General features: G+C 42.1%; 1 protein-coding gene across 1 annotated transcript in view; it reads right to left on the bottom strand.

Moving 5' to 3' along the window:
- Positions 1 to 12084, bottom strand: part of LOC124777284 (farnesol dehydrogenase-like) — a 62076-nt gene extending 49992 nt beyond the window's left edge. The window contains exons 1-2 of the mRNA XM_047252629.1: positions 11919 to 12084; positions 1142 to 1304 (exon numbers count right to left, since the gene is read on the bottom strand). Coding sequence (XP_047108585.1) covers positions 1142 to 1304; positions 11919 to 12050 — 295 coding nt within the window. The 5' untranslated portion in view covers positions 12051 to 12084. The remainder of the gene's footprint in view (positions 1 to 1141; positions 1305 to 11918) is intronic.
- Positions 12085 to 19483: the final 7399 nt, after the last annotated feature.

Raw genomic sequence — 19483 nt, 5'->3', positions numbered from 1 at the left:
TGTCTTTGGACGAGGCGTCTCACTATCTCAAGGTCGCGCAAACCTGTCCAATCTCCTGCGTGCCGGCCGACCTCACCCAGCTTTGACTCCTGTGTTGGAAGGTGCGGACACATTCGAATTGATCGACGAACCTCTAACACCTCTCTGCACAGACGTCTGTTAGTGATGACAATCTTCCACCAGTTGGGACAATAGTGTTCCTAGCCGCCGAACAGGAGATCATGAAGAGCAATGAAGGATCATTGAACCGAGCTGCTTGCGCGTTACGCGGCTGACAGCTTCAACGAATATCGTCGCAGGCGATGAAACGTGGGTTTATCGCTTCGGACTGGAACCAGAACGGCAATTAAGTGGCGCCGAATCAAACCCTTCCCTGAAGCAAAAGATCAAAACCACACAGCCTCTGCTGGTAAAGTTATGGCGAAGATCTAGGACCGACTATTGTATTTCATGTCCCTCACGGTGAAACCATTAACTTTAACGTATTGTGCTACCCTTAAGAAATTTAAGACACTATTTCAGCGTGTTCGTAGCCCCAAAAATGCAAACTTATCCATGACAACGCTAGGGACCCGACAGCAGCTCTCAAAACTTCAGTGGACTCTTCTTGCTCATCCACCCTGAATACCGGTCCTCTCACCTTCTGAATTCCGACTTTGTCCTAATGAAAGATGCACTCCGCGGGAAGCAGCACATGGAAGATGAGATTACTGATGCAGCAAGATGTTGGCCCCGAAATCTATCAGTAGAGTGCTACCAAGCGTGTACACAGTTCTTCCCACTGAAGTAGCCTAAGGCCGTCGCACTGAACGGAGATTATATTGAAAAATAGGGTTTTGTAGTCAAAGAGTAGGGACTAGGGTGCTGTATTGGAATCCTGAAAACCAAACTGCTTTCACAAAAAGAAAGGTGAATCATTACTTACTGGACGGATCTTTTTCAGGCAATGTCCGTAGATCGTTAAAAAAGATCACATGCAGACGAAATAACGACGCCACTATTAGATATTGTCCTCTCAATTTTAGGTCATGGCTCTTTACCACTACCTCTTATCTTTGGCCAGTAAAAAATTCACTCACAAAACTCTCAGGAATGGCACCACTACTGTATCAACGCTGCCTAACGAGAATTGTTTACTCACATGTCAGCTCGCTCTCTTCAATGATACCAGCGTTATTGACCAAGACATCAACACCCGACAAGTTATCCTTTATCCACTTGAACGCTGCGAGAACGCTTTCTTCATCGCTGACGTCCCCTTGGATTGCGTGCAGCTTTCCTGGGGCATCTGGCAACTCCAACGCCTACGTACATAAAGAATACATCGAATAATCATTAATGGACAGTGAGATTTTTATAAATTTAGTGTCAGTTGACAAATTACGATATACTATGGATTAAATATGATATTCAACATAGGGGTAGATCTCGAGCTTTGTTAAACCTCGTCCTGATATTTGTTTTGTTGTAATTTGTGTGTAATTTGTGCCCTTATGTAACTGCAAATTATATCATGGTAAGACACACACTTCGAGGAGATATAACGTCAAAGACATGGCCTAACGCTACGCGACACGTACATGGACGCACAACTACAAATGAATATCTGGGCAACGCCAGGTTTCCATGTTAGTACCAGAAATTACACTAACATATTCCAATTTCTGTATTAGGTAATTCAGAGTTCCTGTGTTCATCTTGCAGTTTGTTATAAGAAAATGTTTTACGTAAGGAATGAATAATATATATGGTTTTTTCCAAAATCAGAAATGGTTGAACGAAACAAGTGTTCACGTGTCAATGAGACACTAAATATGGGGAGCAGTGAAGTTAGACCTCGGTATACGTTGCGTACTAGTATTTCGTCAAAAAATCAAATTTAGGTGTGGGTATGGAGAGGGCTGGGCAATAACATCAACGCAAATTTCCACTGCAGCTTTATTTAGTGCCATACAGTAGTGAACACTAGAACAGCAGAAGTTGTCAAAATGACAGTCACTTCTTTCCTTCATCATCATATACAATTTACTTCGTTAATGAAATCTTATGGCCGTTCCTAATTTTTCCTCCTCTCTGCAGTGACGCATTAAGATTTGCAAAATATTTTTATCGTCTTACATTTCATTCGATATACCTAGAATGGCGGAAGGTGGCAGTTTCATCTCAGTTTCTCTTTTGAATAGATTATCCAGTAACGAAGCGGCAACAATGAGCGGTCAGCAGTTCTGCTTATTGTTGCAACTTAGCGCGTGTAAGGCCCAATCTAACATTTCATGTTATATCACTCAGGTAAACATACCGTCTGCGAGGACGTTCTGCTGTGTTTCATCTCAGGTAACTGCGGAGCTGAATTGGAAATTAACTTCACTGGTCATGATTATGGACCTGAGAACTGAAGACATTGTGAACGATTGTGAGCGATTACCTGAAGGGAATTCATATGCTGATCTACGTTAATCATCACTTTCCTCACAGCAGGCAGCCTCTACGAAGATGGTTGCTAGGGATGGAAACGTTTGGGAGATTGCCAGCTTCCCATCTTCTGGAAGGAGGTCGGCTGGGTACGTTGTGAACGAGAGAGGTGGTTCCACTCCCACTGTTTACGCTTGCCAAGGAGTAGAATACTGCCACCAGTGCCTTCAGTCTGATTTTGACTAAGCCATACTACGTCATTAAGAAATACAGGGAATCAAATGCTAGAAAAACTGACTGGACTCATTAAGGAACTGGGAAAAACATGTATGCTCAGGGGTGTCATTTGTAGAGAAGTATGTCTGGATCTCTGGTCGCACTCTCGTGGGGGGGGGGGGGGGGGCTAATTTTATCCAAGGACATCACGCCAAGGGACTGATTACAGGAGCTTCAAGATTTCTTCGTTTCGATGAAAAATCAGAGCTGAACGTCTGGTAGCCAACAAATTCGCTCTTATCTGAAATTTGGGGAAGTTCATTGAAAACAGTATTCGTTCTTACCGCCCAGGAGAAGATTTAACGGTTGACGGGCAACTATTACCAAGCAAAACAGTTATTCACTCAGTTCATTCCTAACAAACATTTCCAATTCTGGTTGACTGTCGATTTAACGACAAAATATGTCTAACGCTTCCCCATACCTCGGCAAAGAGAACACCCAAAGAAGCAACCACTTTGAGAGTACATCGTTCTGCGGCTCATGGACCATTTGTACGCCAAGGAAGAATGTGATGGCAGACAACTTCTTTACCTCTCTTCAGACTGTTAAAAGAAAACATTACTTGATACGATATCCGTCGTGAAATCTCCGCTTAAGTAAGGAAGTCCAGTGTTTAAATACAGTACGGCACCATCCTGCACCATAGTGGCAACAAAGACTGCACGATGACTGTATACCACGGAAGGAAGAATAAGAACGTCTTTCGCCTGCCGGCACTGCATGCTGAAGCAGCAGTAAGCAAGGATGAAAATAAAACTTCAAATCATTAACATTTTACAACGCAACTGAGTATAGGGTTGACTGGTTTCATCAAATGACCCGTATATATACAACGAAGTTTGTTTATCCTCAACATCTTTGACATGGCGGAAGTAACTGATGGTAACAACATAGTAACAAGAAAATCGAAAGGAAGTAGTTTATACTTCTGTCTAACGAACTCTAGGAACGAAAGAGCAAGAACATAAGGCAAAGGACGAGGATACTGGACAGAAATCACCTAAGAAACGGAGGAAGTGGCAGATTATCCTCTGCGAAGGCAACAAGACCAGTGAAAACTGAAGTGCCACAAAGGTGTGAGGGGGGGAAAAATGTGCGCATAAAACAAATCACCTGTGCTAAGTCCATCTAACAGATTCCAATGATTTGAGTGGAAAGTAATATAAAGACGTGCGTAGAACACGTACGAGAGTAATATAGACTAAAATACGAAATGTGTCTAGGAGGTTGTACGGATAGTTAAAAATGAAAATTCGCATTTTAGGATACTTGTTAGCATTAGCAACAATGAATTTGTAAGATACTTTGTTGCTGAAATAATTCAGTTATTGTATTTATTATGATTACTTGAAAAGGTAAGGATTGTCAAAAACTAGAAATACTTGTTTCAGTCAAATACGAAAATATTTTATGTAGGGTCAAAATGACCCTTTTCCGCCGTTTTAGGCATGTGAAACGCCGTCGTTCTAGTGTTAAGAAGAAAATTTAAGATTGTGCGATAAATTGTGTTAAATATTTGACGTGTTACGACGCTATACTTTGAGAAAAAACAATATTTTCCCGTTGTCACCCATGGTCGTTTAGCGCAAATTTTTCATTCGGCAAGAGTTTAAAAATTCCTCAACAGTTGTCGAATACAAGGAAATACTAGTTTTCCAGCAATCTGAAGAACCAAACACGTTGCTAAACTTTTCGTTTAAACAGTTCTTGACTGTTACATATTTTCACTCAAAATTATGTTTCGTACTGATAAAACTATGTATAGGTAGATAAAGATTAATTTTTCAACGCATAATTCTCAAAATTATTTGTTGTTAAAGGTAATATGAAAAACAGTGAACTTACTGAAGAACATAACATTACTTAACGCTTGTCAATTTGTTAACTGAATTTTTCCCATTTACATAGCTATGAGAGCTATGTAAAGTTTCTGTACAAAGCCTTTAGCGTTGAAAGGGATATCCTTAAAAACCTAATTATGGAGAAAGTCAGGACGGAGTGACAAGGCGAGGGCAGACCCTGTGACCCACAAATACGACCAGTTTCGACATACTAGTAGGGGGAATGGGGCAGTAAATTCAGTCTTGTTTGTTTACGTCATCACAATTCCGTTGACGAAAAGAAATGAATTGTAAGGTCATGACTGGATCTGTTTTGGATTAGTTTGAATCCTTAGGAAATTTGTACATCTCACTTCTGTAATCATGCTTACGCAGGAATCTAATCATATGCATATATACCTCAGACAGCCGGTAATTAGGTCGACGAGCAAGTGGCGTAACGGGCTGCTTTCAAATCATCTTCTGTGCTCTTACACTGGAGTTGCACTTTTTGCAATATTTTTTACTCTTTGGCAAGACAGATGTATAGTTTATATATTGTTATCGTAAAGAAACTTCACGAATGTTTATTTTGTGGAAGGAAATACTTTCATACGAGTCCCTTTAAGCCCACTGGTCTAGCAACTTTACCCTTTAAGGAAAGTCGAAATCTTTCTCAGCAAGTGGCATTCTGGTAACGTAGCACTGGTGCAATTCGAAACTCTCACAGCGATCGCATACAGTCTGTATGTATCACGTTTCTGCAGTAAGGACACCTGTTGATAGCTAAGCCCTGCAATATCTCTGAACAAAAATAATCTGAGCCACACTACCTGTGCTCTTAAGGGCTCATACGTACATTGGTAAAGTCTTACGACATATCGCATGCACATATCTTCAATTTTATATCGTTTCTAGCAGTCATTGCTTAACATCCCTCTGCTTAGCGTTTTTGGTCACTCAGGTTCACATGCACAAGAATGAGTATGCGCAATGCAAAATTGCGGTGCGAAACCATGCGCGTGGAAGTTTATTGATTAGAACGCAGGCCTTGTAACATTCGTCCAGACGTTCCGTATTTTATGGCATCGTCCCTTATTTGGCTTGCATCCCGTTGTCCGACAAAATACATAGGGGAAGCATATTGTCCCGTTTTTCGTTAACGGTCCGATAAATTTCGAAGATACTGTTTTTAAGTAACTTGTAGCATAAGCAAATTGGGAACGAATGTGATCATGTACAAATAATGAAAAATACACAAACGACGTTATACGATTTTAAATCCTTTGTTTGGTAGTTTTAATGCTTTAACATGGCTAGCAGTTTGTCTCTTCCACTTTTTACATTTCCTATTGCTTCAGTTCGCTAGGTTTAGAAGTGTGGTTTTAGACGGTTAGAGAGATGATAAATCACTTGATACGATATATTGCAAACTTTTCAGAGAAATGGCAAAATGAATGTATTTACTAATGAAATTAAAGTTGAATTCCCATATCTGAAACAATAACAGAAAGCAAGAAGTTATTTTATACCATCAAGCAGGCTAGGTGTTTCACCCAAAACGTCACGAACTGTCTTGTTCCGAAACGTGCGTATAGTGATATGATCAAGTAAAGCGTCTTGCTGTTGAGGAAAGTTCGTTAGCTTTCCACGCAACGAGACAATCATTCTCTCAGATCAATGGACTGCACTGCTGCAACCATAAGGAAGCTGTTTGAGAAGAAATTTACCTATTTAAGAACTTTTTGGTGAAGTTAACCATGTTAAAAATGAATGTAAAGTGAAGAACCATTACTAAGGAATTGTTAAGTTTGTTGGTTAGAAATAGTCTAGCATTCCCAACTGTGTTGCGTCTCAGGATATCTGCTGCAAAAATTTGAAACTCATGACTGCGTTTGTGATAACTAGTTGCCACCAATGCTGCTGCACAAAGTATGTTGTCTATCACAAATGCGTTCTGGAGTGATGAAAAGAATAGGTGCAGTGTGGAAACGGTTAAGCAAATACTTATAAACTCATTTTCAGGATACTTGATGAATTTATTTTTATAATATTCTATTTGAAAATATTAAACTGCTGAATGCATACTTTTTCTATAAAATACGAAAAATATCAGAAACTACCAAGCGTGAAACTTCCGTGGCAGTTGAGTGAAAAATAAGTAACCGATGCAAATAATTTATGTCTACCCTAGTTAAAGACCTCGTTATATTTATACTTCAGACACGTCCGAAAGAACAGACAATTTATGACCTGCAGCCGTCTAGAACGAAATTAGAATTAATACCTTCAGCTGCTAACAGACGTTGATGTATATCAACGGGGACAGGTGAAATGTATGCCCCGACCAGGACTAACCCAGGATCTCCTGCTTACATGGCAGACGCTCTATCCATCTGAGCCATGAGGGCACAGAGGATAGGGCTACTGCAGGGACTGTCTCGCGCACGCCTCCCGCAAGACCCACATTCTCACCTTGGATGTCCACACACTACATTCGTAGTGTCCCACCCCAACACACTCGTGGGAGACATTCTTACTAAGTCCCGTAAGAGTTCGGGGAATGTGTGTGCATCCGCACAGATGCGTCATGGCCGGTATTGTCAGAACTATATATTCGGACTTGTCCGAAAGGACACCATATCCATATGAGTATATAGTTCTGGCAACACCGGCCATGACCTGTGCGGATGCACACATTCCCCAAACTCTTACGGGACTTGGTAAGAATGTCTTCCACGAGTAATGAGTGTGTTGGGGTGGGACACTACGAATGTGTCTGGACATACAAGGTGAGCATGTGGGTCTCGCAGAAGGTGTGCGCGAGATAGTCCCTGCAGTCGCGCTATCCTCTGTGCCCTCGGTGGCTCAGATGGATGCCAGCACGGTAGCGCAGCGTGTTCGGCCAGAGAGCCGGTTGGCCTCTGTAATAAGAAACAGTGGAAGGATCAACGAAATGAACTTAACGCATGTCATGACGTCCGCAACGACCAAACAACGATCAACAACGAACAAAATGAAAAAATGCAAAAAAAAATGGACAGCGTCTGCCATGTAAGGAGATCCTTGGTTCGAGTCCCGGACGGCGGGGGGCGGGGGGGCACATTTTCTCCTGTCCCCGTTGATATATATCGATCGGGGTCGACAGAAGCGTCCGATCCCACGCATCGGCTTTGACCCGTGACGTAAGGCTGTTGCGTGTGACATGACGGCGCGGAGTTTGGTTTGAGTGTGGCTGTCTCCAGTGCTGTTTTATCTTATTTTATTTACTTTTCTGATCTGTTCGTTCTATCTGAGATTTTTTTAAAATTTAAAAACACTTATTACTTATTTTAATTATGTTTCCTCGAATTTCTGTTTTAGTTTATTATATTTATCTTTCTGATCAGTTCGTTCTATCCCGTGAGATTTTTTTAAAAAAGACAAGAAACACTAATCAGCTACTGAAGCATCTTTATCTTCTATGGGTTGCAGGGGTTACGACCCCTGGGGAGGTGGGTGGGTATTCATGCATGGCTGTCTTCACTTACACGTTGTAGCTACGCAAGGCGTCTAAATTTGTTTATATTTAGTTTGCCCCCACCCAAAACACCCCATTTCCCGCGCTTGTCCTGTTAGTGTCATTAGGCTTCTTGTGGAAAGTGTGTGTGTGTGTTTCCGCCATATTTGTGACGTCATGGGTCAAAGCAGACGGGTGGGATCGGACGCTTCCGTATTTCCTATCGATCGGCATTTATACTCCGCAAGCCACCCAACGGTGTGTGGCGGAGGGCACTTTACGTGCATCGTAGCATAAACAATTTTAACACCAAACTGCTACGAATTATACTGTACAGAACTAACGAAAGTTTCTAGAAAATGTTTCTTCACTTCAACATCTAATCCGTGTCCCATATTTTGCTTTTGTAACTGGCCACCTACGTTAGCAGTAACAGGTTTCCTCCTGAAGTTTATGTTCAACACACCGACAACTCCACATCTCGTGCTTAGGGCTCAGCGTCGCTAGCCCTTCATCGCAGGATCTCTGAATCTATTCCCGCCCGCTTCGGAGTTTCCTTCTGCCGGAGATTGGGCATTTGCATTGTCCTCAGCATTTTCATCTCAGCTTCACCGACGCACTCGTCCAAGAAATGGGCGTCGAACAGGAAGACTTACCAGACATCCGCCCGGCCCCAGACGTTGTCTGCCGGCCGGTAATGCCGTACCATCACTCCATTTCAACGAACCGAAACCATAGTTAGATTTCTCACAAGCTTAGGCTTCAGAGCTGTCGTATTAATAAAATGTCCTGGTTTGATCATTCTAACTATTCCAGTCTGTGCCGCATTCGTAGGGATGGAAATCTGAACATCAAAGAGATTGGATGCTGTAGCTAGCTTTCTAATTTGTCTATTTTAACTACTCTAACTGAAGATAGGCGAAAGCCTGAAACTCGTAATAACCTATATAAAAAAATAGTGGCTGGTTGCTGTACTGTTTAAAATATACACAGCCACTAAGCTCAACAGCTAGTAAAATAGATAAATTATTGTGGTTTCACCTCTCTTTAAACAGAAATTACTTCATAACAATAACCCTTTTTCGAAAAAAAAAGGGGGAGTTAATGAAGCTATTTCCTAAGAATTCCTTTCAAGTGGTCCCTGACTACTCTGTTCATTGGAAATTTAACACGGAAATAAACACTACGCCATGTTCATTTTTCCTCTAGTTAATACCAGAGTACAGCAGCGTGCTATCATCACAGTTGTTGCGCGGCCTCGCTACTCGCACATCGCCTTACGGGATCCTGCATATAACTTTAAACTGCACAACACACCCCTCCTCGCTACGATGTCCGTACTAGGTGAGGTACAGTGCGTAGATCCAGTAGCCCATTTCTAGAAGCTACTTCTGAAACTTCTTTGACGAGGAAGCCCCCAGGAAGTTTAATTCCGCAAGCTAATGGAAGCAGTTTCTAGCATCTTGCGGCAAATATTTGCCACTTATTGGAAGTGTCAGACTTGCAGAACCTTATTCAATACCGGCACGGTTAGGTCGTCTAGAAGGAGAAAGCAAAGACAGATGGTCCGAAACAGATGTACCATTGGAATCAGACATAATTGGTTACCGACAGCCAAGAATGTGCGATTACTTTGTATGACCAGGAAAGGAAGTAAACTAACAGTAAAGAAGTCATTAAATTTTAACTTTTTAATGTTAGCATTAATATTTTTAACAAAAGCAATAAATACTGTTTGCAAAAAACTAATTCAAAGCGATCTCCATGTGAAAGCTTACCGCAATTTTTGTGACCTATATCCGAATATTTTGTAGTACAAAATTTGACGTTCGAAATTTGCACACATTCTCATTGTTTTTAATCTGAAAAAAGTGCTTTGATTTTGTGTAATTGCTTGATAAATATTTATGCCTATCCATTTCTTACACAGGTATTTGTATTTTCTTAACTTTTGTCACAACTTCTCTTCAATAATAATGCAACAATGGTGGCTGCTTTCGTTTTTAAACACGACGCTGAAGTTCCAGTTGCCTATCTCGTGTTAGAACTTAAGTAAAAACACGTCAGTACTTTTAGCAAGTTCCTAAAACTAAAGTAACCAAGCGACTTGCATAAACAAACTTGAGCAAGTTTTTAGTCTAAGCACATCATTACTTACGGATGACACTTGCTAATGGACAAGCCTTTAGGCTACAGCTGCAGCATGAACTTACCGCAACAGCCGAATGAGGTAAGGTCAAATTTCCGTGTATGTTATGCTTAAAAAGCATGTACAGAATGCAAACGCTACAATTTCAAATTCCACTGACAATTTTTAACATATATACGAAAAAACAGTGCATGCTAAGCGCATTCTATTTCTTGCTGCTTTTCATGGTTTTCCGAGTCTATATTTCCCTACATGAAACGAAGTAGCCTCACGCAGTATCACAGCACCTACGTATGACAAAACACCTCAATAGCACCAATGACGGGACACAAAGCGATTATCCAATGAATCAAACACGAACTGCAGCAATTGAACATTCAACATGGTGACCGGCAAAACTAATGTCTTTCAATAGTTTCGCGCGTCTCACTGTATCATTCATGCTGTAGTAACAAAGTAAGTAGTGCATATTTCCAGTAACAACTCTGCGCCCGACCACGCAGTTGCAGATAAGAACCAAACTGCAGAGGATACGAGACAACCAACACAGTCTATGAACGCTGCTCTGTTTTTTTTGGCGCTAATAATTTTATCTATATACAGAGATGTAGTCACGACGCGAATCTTTAATGGTCAGTATCATTTTGAACGGCAGGAGCACTGTTTTGGATGAGGCAAGCAAAATGACTTTGGGAAGGAAGAATTTATGGGTGTGTCAGTATGCACGTTAACGTGAAATACCTGGAGGTAATGCACCTCAATTGCAGTCCCAGCTTTGGCGTTAGTCCAAAAATTTCTGCATACGTCTCTTACCGCCTTTTCACTGGCTTCTCATTTGATCGGGGAGGAAATTTAAAACCATTCCCCAAGACCAATATAACCTGAAGAACGTCTAGCATTTACACATTGGGTATTAGCAGCTGGAGAAAGTAACGCTAGTGACCGTTTCGCACGTCAGTAGCTGCTACACAGTATACCATATTTTCTGATGCCTCCAGTTTCATGCGAAGCACTTTAAGGATTTTATTAAAATATGTATAAAATCAAGCAATGAAACAGGATTACTGAAATGTGAGATGTGTACGACCTATCACATAGGCTATGTTTTAGAATTAGCTATATAGTTTGATGCCTGATAAATGTCTTAAGCACGCCACGCTATCAAATTTCTAACACTAACACATGAAACCTGTAATTACAGACACCATGAACGTGTGCAACGAGCGTGAACAGGCCTTTAATTTTAAAGCAGCGCTCTAGATAGATATTCGGAATTTACTTTCAAGGAGTTTTGTTTTTCTTTTTTCTTTTTAATCCCATTACCGAACGATTGCAAGCAGTTAATTTAACGTCCGTCTCCCGTTTCCACTAGGACCTTTGAGTGCTGTGGATCTTTTTGAGCTCAGATGCACGTATATATAGCTCAATGCAACGTTCTCTTCAGACAATTCCATCAGTCATGCGACTCATGTTAACGAAGATAGACAAGATAGACGAAAGCGTTCTGTAGAGCTAAAGCTGGAATAGATTGTTCCCGAAATTCCTTTGATGGTTTGCTGAAAAGCCAACAAGCACCGGAACACCAGCTAATGCGAACCGAGCACGATCAAATGCAGTTTTCTCACTACCGCGTAGCGTCTATATCAGTGTTCTCGTCCCTTCTGCACGTTCGTTGTGTGTTCACATAAGTGTAAAGAGTGCTTAATCGAGCTGCCTCAGCGCGGCCGGCGACACACAGTGAAACGGGAGGAGCTCTGACCTTGACCCTGTCGACCCTCCGCGCCAGGCCGACGACGGTGAGTCCCTGCCTGAGCAGCTCCTGCGTGATGGCGGCTCCTATGCCGCAGCTGGCCCCCGTCACCAGCGCAACGCGATCCGCGTATCTCTGCATGCTCGGACACCACAGCAAGCACGAAAACTGAACACTCACTGCTCCTGCCCACAGACTATACTGCCGAAGTGTGCGGCGGCGGCTACGGTTAAGGCCACAGGCTGTCGCTCTGAGCGCCACCTATATGCATACTTGTCAACAGGCGGCAGCTTAAGGTCCCAACACACACACCAACCGACCGACCGACCGAAAAACTGGACGTGTGTAGGCTTTTTGGCCGACCGACCGGCGAACGTTCGTCGTCGCAATCTCAGGCTTCCAGCCCGACAGCCGACCCCCCTTCCACTCCTCGCAACAAATTGTGCCGTTTGTAGGGCAGTCGCGCAAGCCGCTCGACAGAAGTTCGTCTTTTGTCACTGTGGCAATGTAATCACTGAGTCAAGTCGGTAGGAACGTGCACACGAAATTAGTCAGTCGGTCGTTTGGTGCGTTTTTAGGGTTCTTTATTTCATTAAATTTCTCTGACAAAGTTTATTTCTCAGATATATTTGATGTAATGTAATAGGGAACTTCTCTTCCCACGTCCCACCCGGTCTCCATATTTCCACCCTCCTTACCCTCTCCCAAGGTGGCTTCCGCCAGCTCCCCCTCCCTGATGATGCCCTCCTCCCCTCCATCTACCCTTCCTACAAACTTCGATCCTCCCACCCTCTTCCTGTGTTTGCTCCTTTGGGCACCCTCCCTCCCATCTCTCCCCCTTCCCTCCCTCCTCCATTTCTCCCCACTCCTCCCCCAGGCTTCCCCTCCCCTGTCCCTCTACTTTTCCTCCCATCTCCTCAGCCATTGGCATCTTTGCTCTCCCCTCTCCCCCCCCCCCCCCTTCCCTTCTTCCCCTCTTGGCAGGTCCCCACACTCACACACGCTACGTGGACATTCGCGCGCTGGAGATCATCGCCATTAGTGTCTCATGTATGCCGTCGTGTTTAGTGTTCACCGTCACACTCCATCGTTCACCAGTGCCATCGACATCTTCAGTGTTTGTGCGTCGTGTCAACAGTTTGTAGTGTGGATTGTCATCGAGTGTGAACGGCTTCATCTTTTTTATGTTCATGTGTCTACTGTTTTTTCCCCGCCGTTTTGTTCCAACTCATGTGTCTTCTCTGTTTTACCATTGTAATATCTTGGGCTGAAGAGCAGCGTAATGTGCTGCTGCCAGCCTACCTGTTTTTATACGGGTATTAAAATCACAATAAAGAAAAAAAAGGAACTTCTCTCAAATGTTGCCTTTGATCAAACTTATTTTATGAAATGTAGCTCCTTAAGGGGCCTACAGACGTGCAAATTTATCAGCCGACCAACCGACTAATTTCGTGCCAGACTGGACACGTCCCGACTGACTGCACTCAGCGATTACGGCGCCGCACTGTTCCTATCACTGGTTGTGATTTGTTCATCTTACATCTATTGAGGGCGTGTTCTACGAGATCCTGCTTGGTGTTACACGGACACAGAAGTTTTGATTTGCTTTGGCTTTTTTACAACTAACAAGGCCAAAGAAAGTTGAGAGAAATGGTCAAAACAAAGAAACACATTCATCCACGCTCTGTTACTTAAGAAACTGGCAGCTGATTATTTTCGGAATTACTTAAGAATGACTATAAAATATTCTTTTCGGATGCGTCCAACTTCCTCAAACCAAATTTGACGAAAAACATATAGTCATGAGAGAAGCTGTTAGTTTAGAGGAGGGACGTTAGCTACATTACGATTTCCAATCACTGGATAAAGTTACGAGGACCCCAAATTTAGTGTAGTTGTATCCCCACAATTATTTTCTAAAACGGTTCCTGAGACCTGCAACATGATTTATAGTTTCATGAGGAAATACACAACAGTAAAGCAAACCAAATCAAACATATTATGTTCCTGTAAACTTCATGAACTTATTTACGTACGCAGCATAAATGTGTGTGTGTGAATTCCTAAGGAACCAAACTGCTGGGGTCATCGGTCCTTAGACTTACACACTACCTTAACTAACTTAAAGCAACTTATGCTAAGGACAACACACACCCGTCTACTGTAGTTTTTTTCTTTCGACTGATAGAATCAGAATACTTCATCAACCTTTGCTAAGTGCAGGGTACTTGGATTCTCTTTATTTTCCTAAGCTTCGTCATATATGCGCTTGTTGTTGGCGTAATTGAGATTATTTGAGTCGCTGAAACTGGGTCACGCCGGAGCAGGGTGTCTGGCTATCATTTCAGTGGTGTTCGGATTGTGTCCAGACTGTAGATGAGTGTCTGACGTGATCTCAGCCGTTAAGCTTGGTAACGTAGGGACACCCCTTCGTTGAGTGTCTTGCGAAAGCCCATCGTCACAGAACGCATCGGTTCAATAGATGTTTGATGCTGTTTGAAGCGTAGAATCGTTCGAAATCCGTTCGCATGAATTGGGGTCCGTTACCTGGCAATCCTTTTGGGAATCCAACACTGAAGAATAATCAAGACACATTTATGGAATTTGTCGGCATGTAAAAAGAGTTTGACAATGTGAAATGGTTTAAGATCTACGAAATTCTGAGAAAAATAGGGTAACTTGCAGGGAAAGACGGGTAATGTACAATATGCACAAGAACCAAGTGGGAACGATAAGAGTGGAAGACCTAGAAAGAAGTGCTCGGATTTAAAAGGGTGTGAGGCATGAATGTAGTCTTTCGCCCGTACTGTTCAATATATACATCAAAGAAGCAATGACGGAAATAAAGGAAAGGTTTAAGAGTGGTAATAAAATCATAGGTAAACGGATAACAATGAAAAGATTCGCTAATGACTTTGCTATCCTCGGCGAAAGTGAAGAAGAATTACAGGATCCGTTGAGCGAAATGAAAAGCCTGATGAGTACAGAATATGGATTGAGAAAAAAACAAAGAAATACGAAAGTAGCGAGAAGTAGGAGAAATGAGAGCAGCGAGAATATTAACATTAGCATTGGTGATCACAGAGTACTAGGGCTGTTGAATAAAGAATGATCATAGTTTTTTTAATGGTCATAATTTCTCGCCCTAAAGTTTAAGCTTATGATATTCTGTAAGCTTAATGTGCAACAAACGCGCCGCGTTTAGTGGCCGCGAGGTTAGAGGCGCCATGTCACTGACCGCGCGGCTCCTCCCGCCGGAGGTTCGAGTCCTCCCTCGGGCATGGGTGTGTGTGTGTTGTTCTTAGCATAGGTTAGTTAAAGTAGTGTTTAAGACTAGGGACCGATGACCTCAGCAGTCTGGTCCCTTAGGAAGTCACACACATTTGAACATTTTGCAACAAACACGCCGTAATAGTTTCATTGTTGGGACTCCTGGTTCCCGCCTGTGAGAGGCAGGCAAGGTCAGTGATTTTCAGTATCGCCTATCGTTGCAATGGAGGTAACAAGCGAGGAACAATATGCGGCTTTGAAATTCTGTTTTCGTCTCAACAAAGCTTCAGCTGAGACTTACAGAGGGCCTATGAAGAGTCTGTTCTTCCCTACAGTATATCTCGAAGGTGGTTAAAATGTTTAAAGAGGGGAGACAATCAATTTCAAAGGAAGGTGGACCAGTGCTCCAGTTACTGCTCTTACGGAAGAAAACGTCAACACTGCTGCTGTCATTGTAAGAGAAGATCGACGAATTACCTTAAGATCACTTTCTGAAATACTGAACATTTCATTGGGTGCCACCCACGTGTTAGTGACAGAAAAATTACACATGACACGTGTTTGTGCGCGATGGGTTCCAAGGCTGTCGATTCCAGAACAAAACCACATTCGCATGCAGGTCTGCATGCAGTTAAAGTTGAAGATAGAAGAGGATCCGGAGTTTCTTCCAAATGTAATCACTCCTGAAGAAACTTGGCTACATCATTTTGATCCCGAGAGAAAACAGCAAAGCTCGGTGTGGAAAAATCCTTCATCACCAACCCCAAAAAAAACAAAAGTGGTTGCTTCTGCTGGGAAAGTTATGGTCATCTCATTCTTTGATATTCATGGAATGGTTTATCAGCATCTTGTACCTACCTGTACACACGTCAGTAACTGGACAATACTGCAGGAAGCCCCATATGAGTCATCCAGAAGTAGTGGTGAAGGCTCCAGAGGCGATTTGTAGGACCTCTCAAAAATGGTTTCCAGCATGTATTTGAAGACTGGCAGAAACGCTGGGACAACTGCATCGCATACATGGGAGACTACATTGAGAAGGACCATCAAAATTATGAGGATGAGTAAAGGTATGTTGTAAAAAAATTATGATCGTTCATTATTGAACAGCCCTCGTAGATGAAGTTAAGGAATTCTGCTACGTAAACAGCAAAATAACAGCTGAGGGACGGAGAAAGGAGGACATAAAAAAAACTAGCACCGGAAAAAGGGCATTCCTAGCTAAGGGAAGTCTTCTAGTATCAAACATGAGTGTTAACTTGAGGAGGAAATTACTGAGAATGGATGTTTGGAGCATTGCATTGTTTGGTAGTGAGACATGGACTATGGGAAAACCGGAACGGAAGAGAATCGAAACATTTGAGATGTGGTTCTACAGACGAATGTTGAAAATTAGGTGGACTCATAAGGCACGAAATAAGGAAGTTCTCTGCCGAATCAGCGAGGAAAGGAGTATATGGAAAAGAATCATAAGAATAAGGGACAGGATATAAGACGTCTTCCAAGACATCGGACAGGAACTTCCATGGTACTAGAGCGAGCTGTAGAGGGCAAAAACTGTAGAGGAAGACAGAGATTGGAATGCATCCAGCGAATAATCGAGGAAGTATGTTACAAGTGCTACTTTGAGATGAAAAGATTGATACAGGAGAGAAATTCGTGGAGGGATGCATCAAAGGAGTCAGAGGTCTGATTACTGAAAAAAAGAAGTAGAATAACAGCAGACAATTTTCGCATTAACCAATCTCTTAAAAACCGATTAGCTGACAGCCAACCCAGTCGCGACTCATATGTCAACTCTGACATGGACTGAAAATCGATATTGGAAGCTATAAGCCGGCAATCACTCCCACGTTTCCAGAATCGATATTGAGTGTTTACGTGAGCAACGACAAGTGGTATTGGGAAGTCGGACTATGGAAAGCCGGATTCTGGAATCAATGCAGGTGTAAAGTGTGTGGATTGAAGTAAAAGGGGCACGTATTGGACTGATCATTAACTATTCGTTTCCCTTATTTGACTGGAGGTAACCACATCCCATTTTTATTAGATGCAAATAAATGCTAATATATTTCAGTAATTAACCAAATAGAATTGTTTGGTAGCGACCCTATAGCTGATTAATTTGCACAGTTTCATACCAACTCTTTCCTTTAGCGCAAAGCCCCTCATACAATATCAGTGGATGGTGACAGGACATTCTCTGACTCTGTGCTCACTAATGGGACTATCTCTTTACTTATATGATACTTTGCTAACAATTCCAAATCTCAATGTTGCAGCAAAATAATATTGCACCAGCGATCATTTTTATCTTCCATCCATAGCTTTTGTAATCGAGTTGGGTGTAATAAAACAGTATTGCTGACATTAATTTTTAATCATCTCTTCTTCAAAGACATCCATCTCCTCGTTTTGAGTTCACCGTCATCCATGAGAAAGGTACTCTTTCTTTCTTCATAAAAATCTGCGTGGCTACTGATATCCTTACCAGTGGTGTTCTAATATAGAAACCGTTGTCCCGAACGAGAATTCGATAGAGTGTGAATAATGGAATGGCAAGCGGGGAAACTAAACGCTACTTTAAATGAAAAGTCTGGAAATATTGGGATGTTTCAATGTGGTAGGGAGATGGTGTTGAGTGGAAGGATATTGGGTCACAAATTAACTATCGTACTTACTAAAAACAGAAACCAATTTATTGAAACACAGAAAATTATACAAGATAATCTGAGCAGCTACCGCCAGAATTAATCAAATTAATTTCGATAACACAACTGTTGGTATATATTGCATTACTTTCAGAATAACTAAGTAAAATTTAAAAAAAAAATATTTGTTGAGAACAACAGTTAAGTTTGAAAAGGGTCTACTCAGGTCACAGGACTATAAAATTAACTTGCGTATACGACATCACAAATTTCAAAAACACATTGAAAATAGCTAACATGTCATTAATATCAGACGTCTACTACCACGTGACTGTATGCAGATAGAAGGAAGACCGCTGGTTCCAAGCAAGCGGAGAAACCTGACAACTTTAAGTTCGAAGTACGACATAAGCGGGAGTTGAAGAGCTTAACAATACTTCATTCTTCATTTAAGTGTGGATGGCGAACGCCACTAGAGAGACAGACAGTCTCAGTAAAAGAGTCTATCGTACACAGGCCCCTTTAGCTGCACCCACAATATAAACAACAGATACATCAAGCTATCATCTAACATACGAACCATGAACCACTAATTAACAATTTGGATTCACAACACAAGCAGACACTATAAATACATTTGAAAGAGGTGAACGTTGCGCATGAAGCACCTGATTACAAAATAAACATTTTTTTAAACAAATTTTTATTATAGGTGCGACCAAACTTATTCAAACAGTCGTAGCACCACTAGTTTAGTCACACACATTCAAAGAAACGTGACTTGAGTGAGATCATTTGAAGTATTCGTAAAGAAGGTGTTTACGTGTCACGATGGATAACCAGGATGGCGAGTTAGAGCTGCCACCATACTTTCTCGCAGATCGAAGAGCAAGTTGACAAATTCCCGATCAAGGGCTGCCACCAAGTGCCATCAAGTAGGTGTTATGGTGAGTTCGCTAAGAATCATGAACCAACAGATGCTATCCGCCAGATGCCCCTGCACCCGATTCTTAAAACTGGCAGACAGGAACCAAACCCGGCACTACAGTGGACACAGGCTTCTTGCAAATTCAAATGCTGAGAACAAGTCGGGTTACGTGCATCGCGCAGCGATAGCTTTTTCAAGGAGCAATCTTCACGTCCTCGGGCGACACTCAATCCCAGCGAACCCACAGTGACCGAAAACGCCAACTTACAGCAGCAGTCCAAGCATATTGTCAGCCAAGACGTCACGGCGTTTACTCTAGTCGCTGTCAAACACACCGCTCAACCGCCCGTGACTTCCAGAGCGCCTCCCGGCCGCGACAGAGCTTAAGGGGAGTTGGGAAGCACTATCCCGACGATGTTAAATTTAATGACTTGGCTTCCCTGTATTTCAAGAACCACTGTAACCATTGACATGAAACTTTTACAGGACATTAAACTGTATGTTCTGAGTCTACTGAACTACAATAATTGCATTTCAGGCACTGCTTACAGAAATAAAATTTTTTAATCACACGGTTAAAATGTTGTGTACTTTTTTGTACGTTATCCGAAATAATTTTAATTATACATAACATTATATTCTTCTTTTAGTTCAGTAGACTCAGGATATGTACGAGGGTCACTCCAAAAGAAATGCACACTATTTTTTTAAAATCAATCTTTTAT

Source organism: Schistocerca piceifrons, chromosome 2 (assembly GCF_021461385.2).
Source record: "Schistocerca piceifrons isolate TAMUIC-IGC-003096 chromosome 2, iqSchPice1.1, whole genome shotgun sequence".
NCBI classification, from domain to species: Eukaryota; Metazoa; Arthropoda; class Insecta; order Orthoptera; family Acrididae; genus Schistocerca; species Schistocerca piceifrons.
The sequence above is the reverse complement of the archived record's forward strand: the minus strand, read 5'-3'. Positions and strand labels throughout refer to the sequence as shown.